The 18,893-nt window shown below is 40.2% G+C and overlaps 2 protein-coding genes across 5 annotated transcripts in view; both read right to left on the reverse strand.

Annotated features, from left to right (window-relative positions):
• The window catches only part of GIMAP2 (GTPase, IMAP family member 2), a 34,155-nt gene extending 19,164 nt beyond the window's left edge, over positions 1-14,991 (reverse strand). Inside the window, 2 exon segments of the mRNA XM_010857260.1 lie at positions 10,846-12,278; positions 14,908-14,991. Of these exon segments, the coding sequence (XP_010855562.1) occupies positions 10,846-10,926 (81 nt within the window). The 5' untranslated portion in view covers positions 10,927-12,278; positions 14,908-14,991.
• On the reverse strand, positions 4,249-15,020 carry GIMAP7 (GTPase, IMAP family member 7). Of its 4 annotated transcripts, none has more exons than XM_010857257.1 (2): positions 14,923-15,020; positions 4,249-5,766 (listed from the first exon to the last, which is right to left on the reverse strand). In XM_010857257.1, exon 2 carries the CDS (start codon positions 5,750-5,752, stop codon positions 4,859-4,861), a length of 894 nt encoding a protein of 297 aa, XP_010855559.1. In that variant the 5' UTR covers positions 5,753-5,766; positions 14,923-15,020; the 3' UTR covers positions 4,249-4,858. The 4 variants fall into 4 exon arrangements, with proteins under 4 accessions (XP_010855559.1, XP_010855560.1, XP_010855558.1 ...); XM_010857258.1 differs by having other exon boundaries at positions 4,249-5,981; positions 14,923-15,011; XM_010857256.1 differs by having other exon boundaries at positions 14,908-14,993.
• Between the last annotated feature and the right edge of the window lie 3,873 nt (positions 15,021-18,893).

Here is an 18,893-nt window from a genome sequence, read left to right on the forward strand (position 1 = left end):
TTGGCTTAAAGCTCAACATTCAGAAAACGAAGATCATGGCATCTGGTCCCACCACTTCATGGCAAATAGATGGGGAAACAGTGGAAACAGTGTCAGACTTTATTTTTCTGGGCTCCAAAATCACTGCAGATGGTGACTGCAGCCATGAAATTAGAAGACGCTTACTCCTTGGAAGGAAAGTTATGACCAACCTAGGTAGCATATTCAAAAGCAGAGATATTACTTTGCCAACAAAGGTCCGTCTCGTCTATGGTTTTTCCAGTGGTAATGTATGGATGTGAGAGTTGGACTGTAAAGAAAGCTGAGGTCTGACGAATTGATGCTTTTGAACTGTGGTGTTGGAGAAGACTCTTGAGAGTCCCTTGGAATGTAAGGAGATCAAACCAGTCCAACCTAAAGGAAATCAGTGCTAAATATACATTGGAAGGACTGATGTTTAAGCTGAAACTCCAATACTTTGGCCACCTGATGTGAAGAACTGACTCCTTAGAAAAGACCCTGATGCTGTGAAAGATTGAAGGCAGGAGAAGGGGGAGACAGAGGATGAGATGGTGGGATGGCATCACCGACTCGATGGACATGAGTTTGATCAAGCTCCAGGAGTTGGTGATGGACAGGGAAGCCTGGTGTGCTGCAGTCCATGGAGTAGTAAAGAATCGGTCATGAGCGACTGAACTGACTGATTGAAGGAGAATATATGGAAAATAGAAGCCTGGATTAGATGTCATCTCCATAACTAACTGTGTTACCTTAATACATCATTTGAATCATGTTCCTAATATGTTAGCAGGAATTGTAATATCTAATTGGACCATATCACAGGGATTGTAGAAGTAAACTTAAAATAATGAAAATAAGACCATTTTCAAAAATATAAACTGCTTCATGGAGAAGGATAAGTAAGAAAGTGATAAAGATGATAATAGTCATTGCCATTATGATCATCTTCTGCAACACGGTGCTTTGTGGATCCCTAGGTCCAGAGAAAGTAATCCAAGTTTGATGAAATTTTAGGAAACAGAATACCATTGACCATGGAACAGGACACTGTAAAATGCATTGTATGGCTCTACGATGAGAACTCCCATATCTTGGCCTGTGACCAGAAAGCTCCATAGGAGAACTCTCTAGAACATCTGGCTTATCTTCTCATCCTCCTGTGTGAGATTCTATTCTGGAGGGCAATGCCTCCTCTCCCAGTCTTCATCCCTGGAAACCCAGAGCTCACAAGCTCCCTTTTGGTGTCTTGGTTCCTAAAGAGAGAAGGTGTGGAAACCACTGTTGGTGTCTTCTTGGCACACCTCAGGTAGCCCTTCTAGATGATCTGGCTCTGGAAGACAGAGGGAGCCTGGTCAGGAGGTCCTGAGGCTTTGGTCAGAAAAACCTGGATGCCGAGGACAAGAAGGGACCTTAATGCATCACTCAAACCTCAGCTCAAGAAGCCCTGGGGACCTGAAGGGGTGAGAGGAGAGGAGGCCTGGGGGATGTCTGTCAGGGAAGGGGTCCTTATTAGACTGTAAGGAGGGATGGGATGGGGTTTGGGTGCAGTGGGGGCAGCCCAGAGAACAGGATCCATGCTCAAGACCCATATTTCTCATGGTTTTTTTTTGCCCATGACTACTCTTTGTCAGCAAGTTTATATCTCATAAGGGACATGGAGGGCATGGTGTCAACCCCAGAGTCCTCATGAGCAAGGGGCTCCCTGCAAGAGTCGGTGGAAAGTCCCGCCTCTGCTAATGGACTGGACAGACTCTGTCCATCCCACCCTTTCCTCCTCTTGCCATTTTGTTCCATTTTATCTCATTCCTTCACACCAGTATTCACTGCACATCATCTATGTGTTCAGCTCTGGGCAGTGGTGTTTATAAGAGGAGATCTCAGCCTGGTCAGGGGGAGAGTCTCAGCACAGGACATAGAGGGTAAAATAAAACAGTGATTTGTGTGGGACCCAAAATGCATGAAACAGAAGTCAGGGGCTAGGGGAAGAGAGCAGCAGGAAGCCGGCTTGTGTTACGGGGACCTGCGAGGTGAAAAGGCAGCTGATAGTCCTTTAGGGAGTAGGGCCCTGCTACTAGGGGTTCTGAGAATCTCAGACTTGAATCCCACCCCACCCCCCTTTTCTGCTTCTCTGCACATCATCCTGTCCTGGCCCTGTAGGGAAGGCTGAAGGAAGACCACCCAGTTAGAACAGGTGTGCAGTTCAAGTCAGTGCCATGTGTGGATAAACCAGGGCTCCCACCCCATTCTGTGCCTGCCCCCCTTCATCCCCTGTGTATGTCCTTAAACTACCTTTATATCTTCTGCTCACTGATACACTTCTCACTGAAATTTCAAAGATATAAGTGAAAATGGAGTAGAGGGAATTCATGTTTTATTAGAAATCAGAGCAGTTTGTAATTCCCTTAATGAATGAAACTACATGGAGAACTGAATAACAACTAAATAAAACTTTTGGACTAAGCTACAGTGTGTTAAAAAGCAAAGCTATCTCTTTGCTGACAAGGATCTGTATAGTTAAGGCTATGGTCTTTCCAGTAGTCACATACAGCTGTGAGAGTTGGACCATAAAGAAGGCAGAGTGCCGAATAATTGATACATTCGAACTGTGGTGTTGGAGAAGACTCTCGAGTGTCTTTTGTAAAGCAAGAAAATCAAACCAGTCAATCCTAAAGGAAATCAATTATGAATACTCGTTGGAAGGACTGATGCTGAAGCTGAAGCTCAATACTTTGTCCACCTGGTGTGAAGAGCCAACTCATTGGAAAAGACCCTGATGCTAGGAAAGACTGAGGCAGAAGCAGAAGAGGGCAACAGAGGATGAGATGGTTGGACGGCATCCCTGACACCACGGATGTGAACTTGGGCAAACTCTGAGTGATGGTGAGCGACAGGGAAGCTGAGGTGCTGCTATCCATGGGTCTTGAAGAGTTGGACGTGAGCTGGTGACGGAACAACAACAGCAGTATTTAGATGATAATTCATAATCTTCAATATGTATACTCAAATATAAGAAAGCAATAAAAAAGAAGAGCAGAGTAAAACCAATGAGCTCAGAGAAAGGATATATAATAAAGGAACAGCAATTAATGAAATATAAGACAGCACAAATAAGCATATCAAAATTTGAAAACTAAACTTAATTCTTTGGAATGACTGACAAAGTTCTGCTAATACTGATTGAAATAAAAAAGACAGTGAACATAATAAAAATACTAAGCATTATAAAAAGGATTGCAACTATATATTCAAGGAGATTAAAACATTTTTTTAGAGAATTCTCTGCCATAAATTTTTATGGCAATAAATTTGCAAATATAAATGAATAGATGATAAATCAAAAAGATAAATAAACAAGCTATAGAATTTCAGGTAGCAAAGAAAGCAATGGCATTATTAATTGCATGGGAAGAAATACTTTCTTGATATTTGCCAAATTGTATCCTTTAAATATCTGATTCTTTTAAATTTTTCTAGAAATCTAGACAAACTAGTGGTAAACAAGACCAATGTGTTAAGAAACATACTAGAGATTATGCATGCATTTGCAAGGATTACTTTTTTAAAACAAAGCTTTCTTTTGTTTTTGTCAAATTATTACCATCCTTCAAACTTGTCCCCTTTGAGCTATAGCCTGTGTTCTAATCCTCTTTCCACTTCCCACAACACATTTGAAACTGTTCCAGAAACATTGACTTTAGAGTTAGGGATATTAAAAGAGGATTAGTCTTTTTATTTTATGGCGACCACTTACAGCTTTACCATTTACCTTAATCACCAGATTGGGCATTTTTGAAAATTAAAATTCATTCTCAGGTCAAGCTGTGATCCCTGGAAACAGGAGTTTTGCTGCAGACACACCACAGGTGTGGCAGGACAGGACTCCTACACAGGTGTATTTTACTGGTCAGATCTGAGAGTCCCCAATGCCTGTGGCTGGACCTTTGGTTGGAGGTGACAGCTGGTCAGATAGGACTGGGCAGAGAGGGATCCAGGAGACAAACATCCTCATCTAATTCTCTGGCTCGCATGGATCCTCTGTTGGCCTCCTCACTGGTGGTGTCTGAGAGACAGTCAGAGAACATTGCACCCCAGGATGTGGTCCCTGGCAGGGCCAAAGGACATAAAAGGGAAGAGAGTGGATCTGCAGGGGGAAATGGAACATTCTGGCACAGAGCGATCTAAATTTATAGGCAGAAGAACTTTAAGCCAACACCTAGAAAAGGAAAGCAGAGACAAATAAGACAACTGTTTTTGAAATGGGCCTTTGGAATTATTGTTTATTTGAGGCTATTACAAATGTTATTGTCTCTTTGTTCATTTGTTGGATAAAAACTATACTGAAATAGATTAAAGGGTCTACAGTACAAAATAGGTTTCCTCCCACCCCTGATTCCCAGAATCTGAAATTCCTTTCCCCAGTGGCAAGCAGAGTGGCCAATATTTAAAGAAATATTTTGTATATATGCATAAACATACATTACACCTTGTACTAGTTATCTACTGCTGTGTAACAAATTACCCCAAAGTTTAGTGGCTTAAAACAACAAAAATTTATTATCTCATCTCTCACAAACCAGAGAAAATGCTGCTGGGGGGACTGGAAGCTTTGCTGATATTTACTCAATATTCACAAGGGGCCTGTGTAATGTGTTTCACAGGTAGTGCTAATGCTCAATGCAAGATGCATTTCAGCCTTGTAATTCCTTTCATTTGAGTCTTTGAACCATGTCCAATGAACCAGAGCTCAAACTAATCAATTTTGTGGTTGGTATTTGCTGGAGGGGAGGCAGGCATGGACAGCAATAGGGAGTGAGCTGGAGAGATGCTTTGCTAACCATAGTAAACTGTGAAAAAATAGTTACTTCCTGAAAAAAGGAAATATTCTTGAGAGCACCTTCATAATGTCATCAAATACATGGCTAAATACATTGTCTTGAGCCTCCTTCCTAATGTTTCTTAGTTTTTTTTCATATTCCATCTTTAGTAATTCAATTTCCCCCTCTTTTTCCTGCATAATCTTCTCGCATGCTTGAGCACACTCCTTTTCCACTTTTTGGATTTCTATTTCTAATTGATCAATATATCTTTTACTCAAGACTTCCTCCAGCTTTCTCAGCCTTTCCAATGTGTCTTTGTAAATGGTGTCAGAAAAGTAAGTCCCTTGGTTGTTCTGCACCATCTTGTCTATCAGCTCCACCAGCTCCTGCACCTGAGCTTCCTTCTCAGCCTGCTCTGTGTTCATGCTGTTACTGATGGCACAACAGCGCTCTCCACACTCCTTGACGAGGCTTCGTAGGTTTACATCTTGATTCTTCAAAAAGTCGCTCAGGCTCTGGTCCTCCAGCTCGTCCTTGTGAGTGAATAAGATGATCATATACTTCATGGCTGCTTCCCCAAACAGATTCTTGACCAACGCCACGGTTTGCTGCTCTTCCTGTGTGTAACGGTGCAACCTCAGGACCAAGATGATGGCGTGAGGCCCGGGACAGGAGGCGAGGACACATCGGCTGATTTCCCTGCAGGTGGTGTTCAGGCTCTCCTTGGTGTCACAGAGCCCTGGGGTGTCAACAACAAGAAGCTCTCTCCCCTTCCATTTCCGGGATGCTTTCTGACAAGTTTTGGTAACAGCTTCCACAGCAATCTTAGACTCGAATACTTTTCCCCCGAGGATGGTGTTTGCAGTCGCACTTTTCCCATTTCCGATCTTCCCGACCAGCACGATCCTCAGACTAATGTCCTGAGTGGCAGCCATGTCCACATCAGAGGCTGTGGAGTGTAGGCAAGTCAGTTATAGTTTACAAAGAAAAGAAAAAAAGTGTTTAGATTAATTTGAAACCATTCTCAACCCTGATTTCTTACTCTACTGAATATATAAATCATTCCAAGTCTTCTAAGCCAGGTGAAGTATTTTCACGGAGGATTCGTTCTTTGATATCTTCTATTTATTATTTGAATTCCCACTAAATGCCTCTCTTGTGTTGCTGTAATGAAAGTAGCATTTGCATGTTAAAATTTTTTTTTAACTGTAATTTTTTTTCCATTTAACAAAATAATATATACATTTTGTTTTCGAAAAATTCCAGATTTAAAAATGAATTTGAGGAATCCTGGGGGCAGTAGTTAGCATCCTATCCTATGAAAGAGTGCCCATTGAAAAGCACTAACAATCTAGACTCAAACAGAAAGAAAACATGGATGGAGGAGACAGCACAATAGTCCCACATGGAGACTCTCAATATGGAAGGAAAACAACCACATGGTGAGACGTGTGAAACCTGTCCTGAAATTTGCACGTTCCACATAGAACTAACCTAGTCTTATTTTTCAAGTTGCACGAAGGAAGATAAATTTGATGTTCTTATTGTAAAAGTACTCTAATATTTAGAAGCAATAATGGGTGCCGTATGATTTATCATAACATAAAATGTTTGAAGTGGGTTTGATGGTCATTGGGCTACATAGTTGAGACAATAATCCTGCAGTGACTGAGAAAACAGATCTGCTAATGTTGAAATTTTAAATTACATACATCTATTGTGGGCAAATAGAGCTTATCAATATTGACCCCCACCAGATCGTCAATACTGAAATCAGATTGATTATATTCTTTACAGCTGAAGATGGAGAAGCTCTATACAGTCAGGAAAAATAAGACCTGAAGCTCTCTGTGGCTCAGATCATGAGCTCCTTATTGCAAAATTCAGGCTTAAATTGAAAAAAGTAGGGAAAACCACTAGACCATTCAGGTTTGACATAAATTAAATCCCTTATGAGTATACAGTGGAGGTGATGAATAGATTAAAGGGATTAGATTTCTTACACAGAGTGCCTGAAGAACTATGACAGACATTTGTAACACTGTACATGAGATGTAACCAAAACCATCCCCAGGAAAAAGAAATGTAAGAAGGCAAAGTGGTTGTCTGAGGAGGCCTTACAAATAGATAAGAAAAGTAGAGAGCCAAAAGGCAAAGGAGAAAGGGAAATATATACCCAACTGAATGCAGAGTTCCAGAGAATAACAAGGAGCGAGAAGAAAGCCTTCTTAAGTGAACAATGCAAAGAAATAGAGGAAAACAATAGAATGGGAAAGACTAGAGGTATCTTCAAGATAACTGGGCTATCCTGGTGGCTCAAACAGTAAAGAACCTGCCTGCAATTCAGGAGACCAGGATTTGATCCCTGAGTCAGGAAGATTCTCTGGAAAAGGAAATGGCTACCCACTCCAGTATTCTTGCCTGGAGAATTCTATAAGCAGAGGAGCCTGGTGGGCTACAGTGGACTACAGTCCTGGGGTTGCAAAGAGTTGGACATGACTGAATGACTCACAAGGGAATTTTTCATGCAAAGAAGGGAAAAATAAAGGGAAGAAATGGCAAGGATCTAACAGAACAGAAGAGATTAAGAAAAGGTGACAAGAATACACAAAAGAACTATACAAAAAAGGTCTTAATGACCCAGATAATCACACGGGGTCAGTCACCTAGAGCCAGACATCCTGGAGTGTGAACTCAAGTGGGCCTTAGGAAGAATTACTGTGAACAAAACTAGTGGAGGTGATGGGATTTCAGCTGAGCTATTTCAAATCCTAAAAGATAATGTTGTTAAAGTGCTGCACTCAATATGCCAGCAAACTTGGAAAACTCAGCAGTGGCCACAGGACTGGAAAAGGTCAGTTTTCATTCCAGTCCCAAAGAAAGGCAATGCCAAAGAATGTTCACAGTACTGTACAGTTACACTCATTTCACATGTTAGCAAGATAATGCTCAAAATCCTTCAAGCTAGGCTTCAACAGTACATGAAACAAGAACTTCCAGATATACAAGCTGGATTTAGAAAAGGCAGAGAAACCAGGGATCAAATTGCCAACAATGCTGGATCATAGAAAAAGCAAGAGAATTCCAGAAAAACATCTACTGCTGCTCCATTGACTAGAGTAAAGCCTTTGAATGTGGATCACAACAAACTGGAAAACTCTTAAAGAGATAGGAATACAAGGCCACTTTACATGTCTCTGGTTTTAACTGGTCAAGAGGCAACAATTAGGATCAGACATGGAAAAATGGACTGGTTCAAAACTGGGAAATGAGTATCTCAAGGCTGTATATTGCCACTCTATTTATTTGACTTCTGTGTAGAGTACATTATGTGAAATGCTGGGGTGAATGAATCACAAGCTGGAATCAAGATTGCTGAGAGAAACATCAACAATCTCAGATATGCAGATGATGCCACTTTAGTGGCAGAAAGTAAAGATAAACTAAAGAGCCTCTTGATGAGGGTGAAAGAGGAGAGTAGAAAAACTGGTTTAAAACTCAGTATTCTAAAAACAAAGATCATGGCATCGAAGTCCCACCACTTCATGGCAAATAGATGGGGAAAAAGTGGAAACAGTGCCAGATTTTATTTTGGTGGGCTCCAAAATCACTGTGGATATTGACTGAAGCCACAAAATTAAAAGACACTTGCTCCTTGAAAGAAAAGCTATGACACACCTAGACAGCATATTAAAAAGCAGAGACATCACCTTGCCGACAAAAGTCTATATAGTCAAAGCTATGGTTTTTTCAGTAGTCATGTATGGATGTGAGAGTTGGACCATAAATAAGGCTGAGCACTGAAGAATTGACACTTTCGAACTGTGGTGATGGAGAAGACTCTTGAGAGTCCCTTGGCCAGCACGGATATCTAACCAGTCAATCCTAAAAGAAATCAACTCTGAATATTCACTGGAAGGACTAATACTGAAGCTGAAGCTCTAGTACTTTGGACATCCTGATGTGAAGTGCCAACTCATTGGAAAAGACCATGATGCTGGGAAAGATTGAGGGCAAGAAGGTGGTGACAGAGGATGAGATGGTTGGAGGCATCACCAGCTCAGTGGACATGAGTTTGAACAAACTCTGGGAGATAGTGAAGGACAAGGAAGACTGGAAGGCTGCAGTTGGACACAACTTAGCAACTGAAAAATGCAACAGAGATATAACACTGAAGTAGAACGGGATTCATGGAAGGAAGAATAGAGAAAGTAGTGGAAAAGCTCCTCGGAAGATAGCATCAGCTCTCACATGGTTTCACAGGAGAATTCCATGAAACCCTCAAGAATCATGGGGACTTTATTCCTGAGAATCCCAATTTTACTTACATTACTCCAGAATATAGGAAAATAAGGTAAACCTTAAAATTCTAAGAAGTAAATGTAACTTTGAGCCACAAAGTTGACAAAGATTTTACCAAACAGAAAGCTACAGGTGAATCTCATGTATGAATATCAATACAAAATCCTAATCAAGTATTAATGAAAACAGCATCTGACATTTTAAAAAATTATTTTAAATATTTATTTACCTATTTGGCCACACCAGCACATGGATCTTCAATCTTCATTGTGACATATTTTTTAAATGTAGCATGTAGGATCTTTAGTTATTGCAGTTGAACTCTTAATTGTGATATGTGAGATGTATTTCCCTCACCAAAATGAATCTGGGGTCTGTACATTGGGAGGGTGAACCACCAGGGACATCCTCAGAATCTGACTACATTTTAAAAATATTATATCATAACTATGTGGGATTTACTCTGGGACACTAGCATGAGGGGGGAGGTTTGATAAGAGGAAAATTACTATATTAGTATAGGCTTTCATAGTAAAAACATTTCATAAAATATGAATTGACACATACTTTCTTATCTGTTTCTCTACTCATCCTGAAAGCCAGCAACTTACTTAATGAAGAAATACTTTCTCACTAAAACTATAATCATCCCACCTCACTTTTCAATGGTTTCTGTGATATCCATCAATGCAAATAGAAGAGAAAGTGACTATAGGAATGAGAATTAGAAAAAGAAAAAAGGAGAGGCCAGATAGTAAATAACATCATTGAGCCTCTTAGGGTATTGGTGCACAAATAGGCCAGTGTAGGGGGGTGGTGCAGAACAACAGAAAATCTCTACAAATGTTCATTTGCATAGGGAAATTCAGTATATAATAAAGGCAACATTTCATATCAGTGGAGAGAAGATGGACATTGTAATAAGAAGTACTGAAATAACTGATTAACCATTTGAAAAAGCATAAAATTGGATTCATTCCTCATACCAATGCAAGAAGTATCCCAAATTCATCAAGTATTTGTTAAAAACTATATTCTATTGGAAGAAAGCAAACACATTTTTTCAAAACATGAGAGTGAGGAAAACATTTCTAAACTGAGCCCAAAATACAGATACAATATGGAATCCAATTGATAAATTGGACTTTCAGTTTCTGGTTACATGTCAGAAGCTTGGAAGTCACTACTCCATCCTAAGAATAAGTGAAAGTTGAATGAACTGAAAAATCAACTTTTCTCGAATACTTCAGAGGTTGCTTTGAGGAGACTGGGCAAGGTGCTGCCCCCAAGACTGGAGAACAGACAGGGAAATACAGGGAGCCATGGCTCAGGAGAGCAGAGACTCACCGTGGGCACCAGTGCTGGGGCAGCAAAACTGGGATTGACCAGTTGCTCGATGGTCAGCATGGAGTTAAAGTTCCAAGAGGGTCCTGTCGTAGAGCGACCCCACACTTTTGTGAGTTTTACTTCTGGGAGCCCCACTAGGTTCTGATAGTAAATATCCAAAAAAATCCCCTAGTGCTTCCTGCAGGGGAGGGGAAAAGAAATCATTTTGAAATAGGGCAAAGCATCTTGTTCTTTTCAACAAGGCCTGCCCTCAGAGGAAAGCAGTTAACCAGAGCCTGACCTGCTTGGGTTTTATCAGAGCCTAACTCACTTAGAGAAAGAAAAATATACTAGTACAGTCAGTTCTAAGCCGTTCACATAGGAAAAGGGAAATACCCACCTCCAGTCCACTCGAACGCTCGAACCCGTGGTGGGGAAGAAAAACACTTGTGAGGCTCACAGTCCAGAGGCAAAGGCTCATTAGAACTGAGATGTGCTCATAGACAATAGACTATGTTCCCTCCCCTACCCCAGCACTGCAGTACTAAAGGCTTCTTTACAGCAGCAGGTCTGTTTACCCAGGATGTGTCCAGCTGATGAGAAAGATTACCAGACATACTAAAGAGAAAAAACATAATTTGAAAAGACAGAGCAAGCACCAGTACTAGACACGGCAGGGGTCGACCGAACTAAAATGCACAACCTAAAGGTTGAGAATGATGTTGTATTTGAGGAAGTACTGAAGACTATAGCTTGGGAGACACTCTCTCAGATGGCTCTGAGGAACTGTTCCAAAGAGGTAGTGGAGGAGACAGGATATATAGGAACCTTCATTGAAAACAAAACAAAGAAAACAAAATGTAAGGTCAAGCATCAAAAGATTACTTCTAATCACAAAAAGCCAGACACTCAAATGAATGATTACAGTGCTTTTCTACATATGGGAAGATGCAAGAGTCTGGGCTCATTGAAACCATTCCTTGGATATGCATCTTAGCTGTTTAGGGCCAGTATCTTGTTTTTCTCCAATCTGAATTCCCCTCAGGGCACACTGTCTGGGGCTGCAACGCTGATGACTTGATAGTGGGCAATATTCATTACTTATTGAAAGGGCAGGCAAGATTTATTTGTCCACCCAGGGATCTTGGAATGATTAGACCAGGAATTCAAAACAACTAAGATGAATATTCTAGGGCTCTAATGTAAGAACAGATGGGCCATGTAAGCACAGACATGAAACCTTAAGAACCAAAAATAAATGTTTGCAATCAAAAATAGTGTAACAGAAAAGAAGAATGCCTTGGATGAGCTAATTAGACCAGCCCAGATTATAGTCTTCAGGATCAATTTCTGCTCAAATAAACCAGGATCTCTTGGAGAAATGACTGATTTAAAATCTGAGGCAGGAAATGCATAAAATGACCTTGGATCATTTTATTGGACTTTTTTTTTTTTTGCATCCTGCTGCAAACAAAGTAAACTATAAATAAATTATGAGATAATCCATGAAATCTAATGAAAGGATATTTGATAAAATTAAAAATGTATACTACCTTTGATATTGTGGTTATATTTTTTAGAAAATAATCTTTCTATTTCTATGCATCCTAAAATATTTGCAGCCACCTTCTAGTGAAGTGTTGTGGGAATCTAGATGATAAGTCAGTGGGCAAGGTTCTCATCTTCTCTTGTCAACCTCTTTGAGCCTTGCAGAGTCACCAGTTCTCTGGTATTTGGTTCTTTTTTCAGTGAATAAAGAGAATTAGAGTAGGTTTAATGGAATGCTGTCCAAATGGCTTTCCAGTTCTGAAAGTCTGCCTTGGGGTCACTAACCTGTATTGAAGGAAAACAACAGGTTTCCAGGTAACATTATTGCAACATACACTGGCTAAAAAGTACACTATGAAGACAAGCTCAGCCCCACCTGACGAAAGAGTACGTGCACAATACATTACTTATGTTCCAGCCTCTGGCAGCCACTTTCCACTCACCGATTCTATGACTTTGACTATTTTGTACATAAATGGAATCACACAGTATCTGTCTTTCTGTGACTGGCTCATTTCAGTTAGCATACTGTTCTCACATTTCATTTGTATTGTCTCATATGGCATGATTTTCCTTTTTTAAGGTTGAATAATATTCCACTGTATGCATTTTTTAATCCACTCATCTGTTGATGGATATTCAGGCTGTTTCCACTTCTTGAATGTTGGGAATAGTGCTCTAATAAATGTGGAAATGCTAGTGTTTCTTCAAGATTCTGATTTCAATTCTTTGAATCAATGCCCAGAAGTGAAATTGCAGGATCATTTAATAACTCTATTTTTAATTTTTTGAGACTCCTCCAGACTGTTTTATGGTTAGAGCTCATCTTAAGTGTTCTTACCATAATAAAATAAAGTTTAAAAAATTAAAACTATGAATAATGTGGTAGTTATAGCAATGACTATAGGACCATAGGACTGAGAGGGGGAACAGATCACAACACTATATAATTAGAAAACAGAAAGTTATCAAAATAAATAAAAAAAAACCCCAATGCATCAGCTGGGCAAACATCAAAAAATGAGAAAGGAAGAAGTTAAACAAAAATGTTTGCACACTATTTCTCTACACATAAATGAATATGATACATAAAAATGGAATCAAATCACAGGAGAACATAACCCAATGTAAAGAATATTCCCTTATGTGCTTTAAACTATGAAACACTATAATTAGAATACAAACTCAAAAACAAAGTTCCTATGAGGAGATGTTAGAATGAAGAATGAGAAGAAAATGCAGACTCAAAGAAACAAAGTGAAGATCAAAAGTGTAATCATTTTAGGACCCATAAATGACTTAGAAGCAAAGAGATCAGAAAAGATATAACTCAAAAGTAAATGTCTTATTAATAGGAAAGCCTTAGTAAGAAACACAGCAAATGAAAATCTGAAATACCAGAAGGTTCAACAGTTAGAGAACAACTAAAATGTGAGTAGGAGCAACAACAAATCCTACTTTAAAAGGATTGATGTTGCTGAAGTTAAAAATCAATAAATAAAACCCAGGAAGCATAATCCAGTAGTTTCCTTGAAATGGGAGAAATAACCCCCTCAAAAATCTAACTCTTTAGGAAAAAGAAGACTACATTTCATTCCCTGGAAACTTGATGTAGGTTATTTAACACTGAATTCTCATTTGATGTGACATACCACATTCCAAGCACAAAGAAGGAATTCTTAAGTTACTCAAGGAAAAAAGTAAATAATAGGGGGGTTGAGTTGGCGTCACAATTTTTTACAAGCAACACAGAAACAGTAGAAACAGTGGTTTCATAACAGAATGTTAAGATTCCTGGAAAATGTAAAAATAATACATAATACATAATAATAATACTTAACAAATAGCAGGAGGTTGGAGAAAGGAGATTTAAAAATGTTTGCAGTTTTTTAACTGTCTAATGTCTAAAAGGAAACTAGTAGGTATTTTGCATAAGTTTTTAGTCTTGAAAGATCTTTCTGGAATAAATAAATCATCAGTTTATCAAGGACCAAGGTCAGGGTCTGAATATGAAGGCATGCATGTTACAAACTAAGGATGACCTCTATCTTGTCCTGTTGCCTTTGAGTTGCATTTGCTCCCGGAATACACATGTGAAATTGGACATATTTTCAAGAGAAAGAAAATGACATTACGGTATAAATTCATTTATTAGGATTGCATTTATTACTCTTCTACAGGGGTTGGCAAATTTGAAGAGGACCAGCAGTAAATACAATATTTTAGACTTTGTAGTTACAGCCAGTCAACTCTAGTTGGAACACAAAAGTGGCCCCAGATCACAGTAAACTAGTAAATGGATTAGGTAGCTCTGTTACACTGTAACTTTATTTACAAAGAGGTGGCAGGCCGTATATGGCCTATGGAGGGTAGTTTGTGTACTCTTGCTCCAGAGTCAGAAATTTGTGTACATCATGCAGGAGAAAAAAAAGTTTTAAGTGTTAAATGTTCTAAAAACACTAACCTTTTGTGTGCATTTTGTGATAAATGTTCATCACTAAACTATGGGCACATTTTTGAAAACTCAGTGAAATAGAGAGCAGTTTGCAAAGAGAATAAATAAAAATTATATATAGTTCTACTCCCAAATTAGAGGCTATTTCATATAAACATCTTTCCTTCTTTTTGTATGTTTTGTTTTCCAACGCTAACATATTAATGATTTTATATCATGATACTTATACCTAACATTATATCATAAAGACTTTTGAGAACAACTAAAACTTTTGTAAGCAAAAAAACAAAAAAACAAACACCTGTCTGGTTAAATATGAGATGTGTGGACATCATATGAATAAACCCCTCAGCTTCCCCTCCTATTCCACTCCCATGTGGGCCCCCATCTATTTCTCTTCCCTCTGCCCCCTCCTGTAGCCCCCTCCCATAGCCCTCTCACAATCTCCATTGCCCTCACCTTGGCCAGTCTCACCTTCTCTTGCAGAACTGGTGAGATCTCAGCTCCTCTCCAGGAAAGCTACCCGAACTGGTATTTGCTTTCATTTGAAGAAAAGTGTGTTCACTCCCTCTGCAGTCTCTGACCACAGGAAGCTGAGGTTGGGTGGGGTGATGAAGATGTAGTCAAATAGAAAGAGAAAGCATTTCCTGGTAATGGGATTGGTGCTTCGGTGTTGCCTTGCAGGGACCTTTCCGTCCATGTACCTGCGGAACTACCAAGATTCCAAAATCTGAATCATTGCTTTGGATTATAGTGTTGGCTTCAGAAAACCCATTGAAGTTCGCCTGATTTTCAAAAAGACAACTAAACTTGCTTTATAATGTTTTGTTTCAGGTGTACAATAAATCGATATATATAGGGCTTCCCTGGTGGCTCAGACAGTAAAGAGTCTGCCTGCAATGCAGGATACCCAGGTTTGATCCCTGGATCAGGAAGATCCCCTGGAGCAAGGCATGGCAACCCACTCCAGTATTTTTGCCTGGAAAATCCCATGAACAGCGGAGACTGGTGGGCTACACTCCATGGAGTTGCAAAGAGTCAGACACGACTAAGTCACGAACACTTTCACTTTATATATATATGGTTATATATAGGCTAAGATTATATATAATAACCATTATAGGTTGAGCTATTGTATACAGTTCCCTGTGCAATACAGTAGGTCCTTGTTTATCTATTTTATATACAGTAGTTTGTATCTGCTAATCTCAAACCCCTAATTTATCCCTCCCCACCATCCCCTCTGGTAACTCTGTTTTCTATGTCTGTGAGTCTATTTCTGTTTTGCAAATAAGTTCATTTGTATTTTAGAGTCCACATGTAAGTGATATTATAAAATATTTTTCTTTCTATGACTTACTTCACTTACTATGATAACCTCTAGCTCCATCCACGTTCCTGCAAATGACATTATGTTATTCTTTTCTATGGCCAGCAGTCCATGTATATAATGAACATTTAGGTTGCTTACATGTCTTTGCTACTGTAGCTAGTGCTGCAACAAACACTGGATGCATGAATGTTTTCAAATTTGGGTTTTTGTCTTTTCCAGTTATATGTCCAGGAGTGGGATTACAGGATTATATGGCAACCCCATTTCTAGTTTTTTAAAGAACCTCCATAGTGTTTCCCATCGTGGCTGTACCAATTTACATTCCCACCAACAGTGTAGAAGGGGTTCCTTTGTTCCACACCCTCTCTGGTATTTGCATTTTTGGAGATGGTGAAATGGCCTAAATTCTGCTCAGTATAGTATCTGCTATGATCTGCCACTGAGATCCACCCCCACCACAGTTTCAGGACTGAAGCCCCCAGTCTCCCTGCTGACAGGAGTGTTCAGTTCAGTCGCTCTTTGCCTTTTCATACTGTTCACGGGATTCTCAAGGCAAGAATAGTGAAGTGGTTTGCCATTCTCTTCTCCAGTGGACCATGTTTTGTTACAACTCTCCACCATGACCAGTCCTTCATGGGTGGCCCTGCATGGTGTGGCTCATAGTTTCATTGAGTTAGACAAGGCTGTGATTCATGTGATGAGTTTGGTTAGTTTTCTGTGATTGTGCTTTTCATTCTGTCTGTCCTCTGATGGATGAGGATAGGAGGCTTGTGGAAGCTCCCTGATGGGGGAGACTGACTGTGGGACAATCTGGGTCTTTTTCTTATGGGCCGGGGTGACGCCCTCCCACAGCCTTATGGCATCCCCTCAGGGTTATTCTCAGCTGAAGAGATTCCTCTCTTCCGAGATGGTCCCCCCCTACTCCCAGGGCACTCACATTTTAGGACTGGTCCCTGCAGAGGCACAAGCACCCCAGTTTGGGACAAGTATGCCCCGCCCTCCGAGCTCCAGTGCCAGGTGATGTGGCTGTGGCCTCGTTGTGACTCATCACAGCCCAGCGTCTCCTTCCGCTCCATGCTACGTCCTTCAGGGTCGCACAGGTTTTCATCCCAAGAGCTCTCCTAAAGAAATTTCAAGCCTGCAGCATTTTAATCTCAGAATCTGCTCCTGGTGAACTCAGCCAGTGACACCCGTCCAAGCATACGGTGTGATCTTCCTTCCCGAGTTGAGCAGGAAGTGGGGAATAATTGGGGAGGTGGGGCCTGGCTTAGCATCCTGCGGACCCTGTTGTGGACTCTGTGGTGGAACGTAGGGCTTGGGGCATTTCTGGTGACTGCATCCTTTGAGATTATTTTACTCCTTCTGGAAGCTGGCTATCCTTACAAGTGTACTTTCATACTTCAGAACCAATGTCCCTATCTAGTATACAAAACCAAAGTTACAGAGGCCTTAAAAAAATCAGCATTAAATTAAATGCATTAGTACACTTAGGAAGGTGTATGGGGAATTTCATGATTTTTTTTTTTTTCAGGCATGTTGCATTTTTTGGTCCATGCACTTGTGTGTGTGTGTGTGTGTGTGTGTGTGTTCATTAGTCACTTTCTTTTTTTTGTTTGTTTTCAGTTTTGATTGTGTGTATGTGTGTGTGTGTGTGAGAAGTATGGTGTTAAAAGAGGAAAGGGTTCATATAAGTTTACAGCTCACTGAATTTTCAGTTGTCATAAACGGAACACACCCAAGTAACAAGCACACAGTTCAAGACATGGAATGTTGTTGGCAAATTAAAGGCCCCAGTTATACATTCTAGGGGTGACCTCTCGCTGAACTTGTGATAGCATAGGCTAGCTTTATCTGTTCTTGTACCTTTTATCAATGAAATCATGCAGTAGGTATTCTGTTGTATCTGGCTTTTCTTTTTTCTTACCATTATGTTTTGAGATGCATCCACGTTGTTATATGTAGCAATAAATCATGCAGTTTCATTGCTATGTACTATTCCATTGTATGAATAAAACCCACTATATATAATTTATAATGTATGTGTTCTCAGTCATATCTGACTCTTTGTGACCCCATGGACTGTAGCCTGCCAGGCTCCTCTGTCCATGGGATTCTCCAGGCAAGAATACTGGAGTGGATTGTCATTTCCTTTTCCAGGGGATCTTCCCAACCCAGGTATTGAGCCTGCATTTCTTGTGTTTCTTCCCCTGGCAGGGGGATTCTTTACTGCTGAGCCCCTGGGGAAGCCCCATAATTTATAATATAAAGATATAATTTAGATAACCCCATTAATTTGGATCAGCTACTTTATTCTCCTGGCTTTGTTGTTCAGTCACCCAGTCGTGTACAACACTTTACAACCCCATGGACTGCACCACACTAGGCCTCCCCATCCCTCACCATCTCCTGAGTTTGCCCAAATTCATGTCCGTTGCATCAGTGATGCCATCCAACCATCTCATCCTCTGACACTCTCTTCTCCTCCTGCCCTCAATCTTTCCCAGTATCAGGGAATTTTTCAATGAGTCTGATGTTTGCATCAGATGACCAAAATACTGGAGCTTCAGCTTCAGTATCAGTCGTTTAAATGAGTATTCAGGGTTGATTGATTTGTTTGATCTTGCTGTCTAAGGGACTTTCAGGAGTCTTCTCCAGCACCACAGTTTAAAGGCATCAATTCTTTGGCACTCTGCCTTCTTTATGGTCCAGCTTTCATAACCGTACATAACCACTGGGAAGAGCATAGCCCTGACTATATGGACTTTTGTTGGCAGAGTAATGTCTCTGCTTTTCAACACACTCTCTGGGTTTGTCGTAGCTTTCCTGCCAAGAAGTAATGGTCTTCTGATTTCGTGGCTGCAGTCACCATCGGCAGTGATTTTAGAGCCCAAGAAGAGGAAATCTGTCATTACTTCCACCTTTTCCCCTTCTATTTGCCATGAAGTAATGCAGCTGGAAATAGAGGAAAACAACAGAATGGGAAAGACTAGAGATCTCTTCAAGAACATTAGAGGTACCAAGGGAACATTTCATGCAAAGATGGGCTTGATAAAGGACAGAAATGGTATGGACCTAACAGAAGCAGAAGATATTAAGAAGAGGTGGCAGGAAT

This window comes from Bison bison, unplaced genomic scaffold, assembly GCF_000754665.1.
Source record: "Bison bison bison isolate TAMUID 2011002044 unplaced genomic scaffold, Bison_UMD1.0 scf7180017864379, whole genome shotgun sequence".
In the NCBI taxonomy this organism is placed as follows: Eukaryota; Metazoa; Chordata; class Mammalia; order Artiodactyla; family Bovidae; genus Bison; species Bison bison.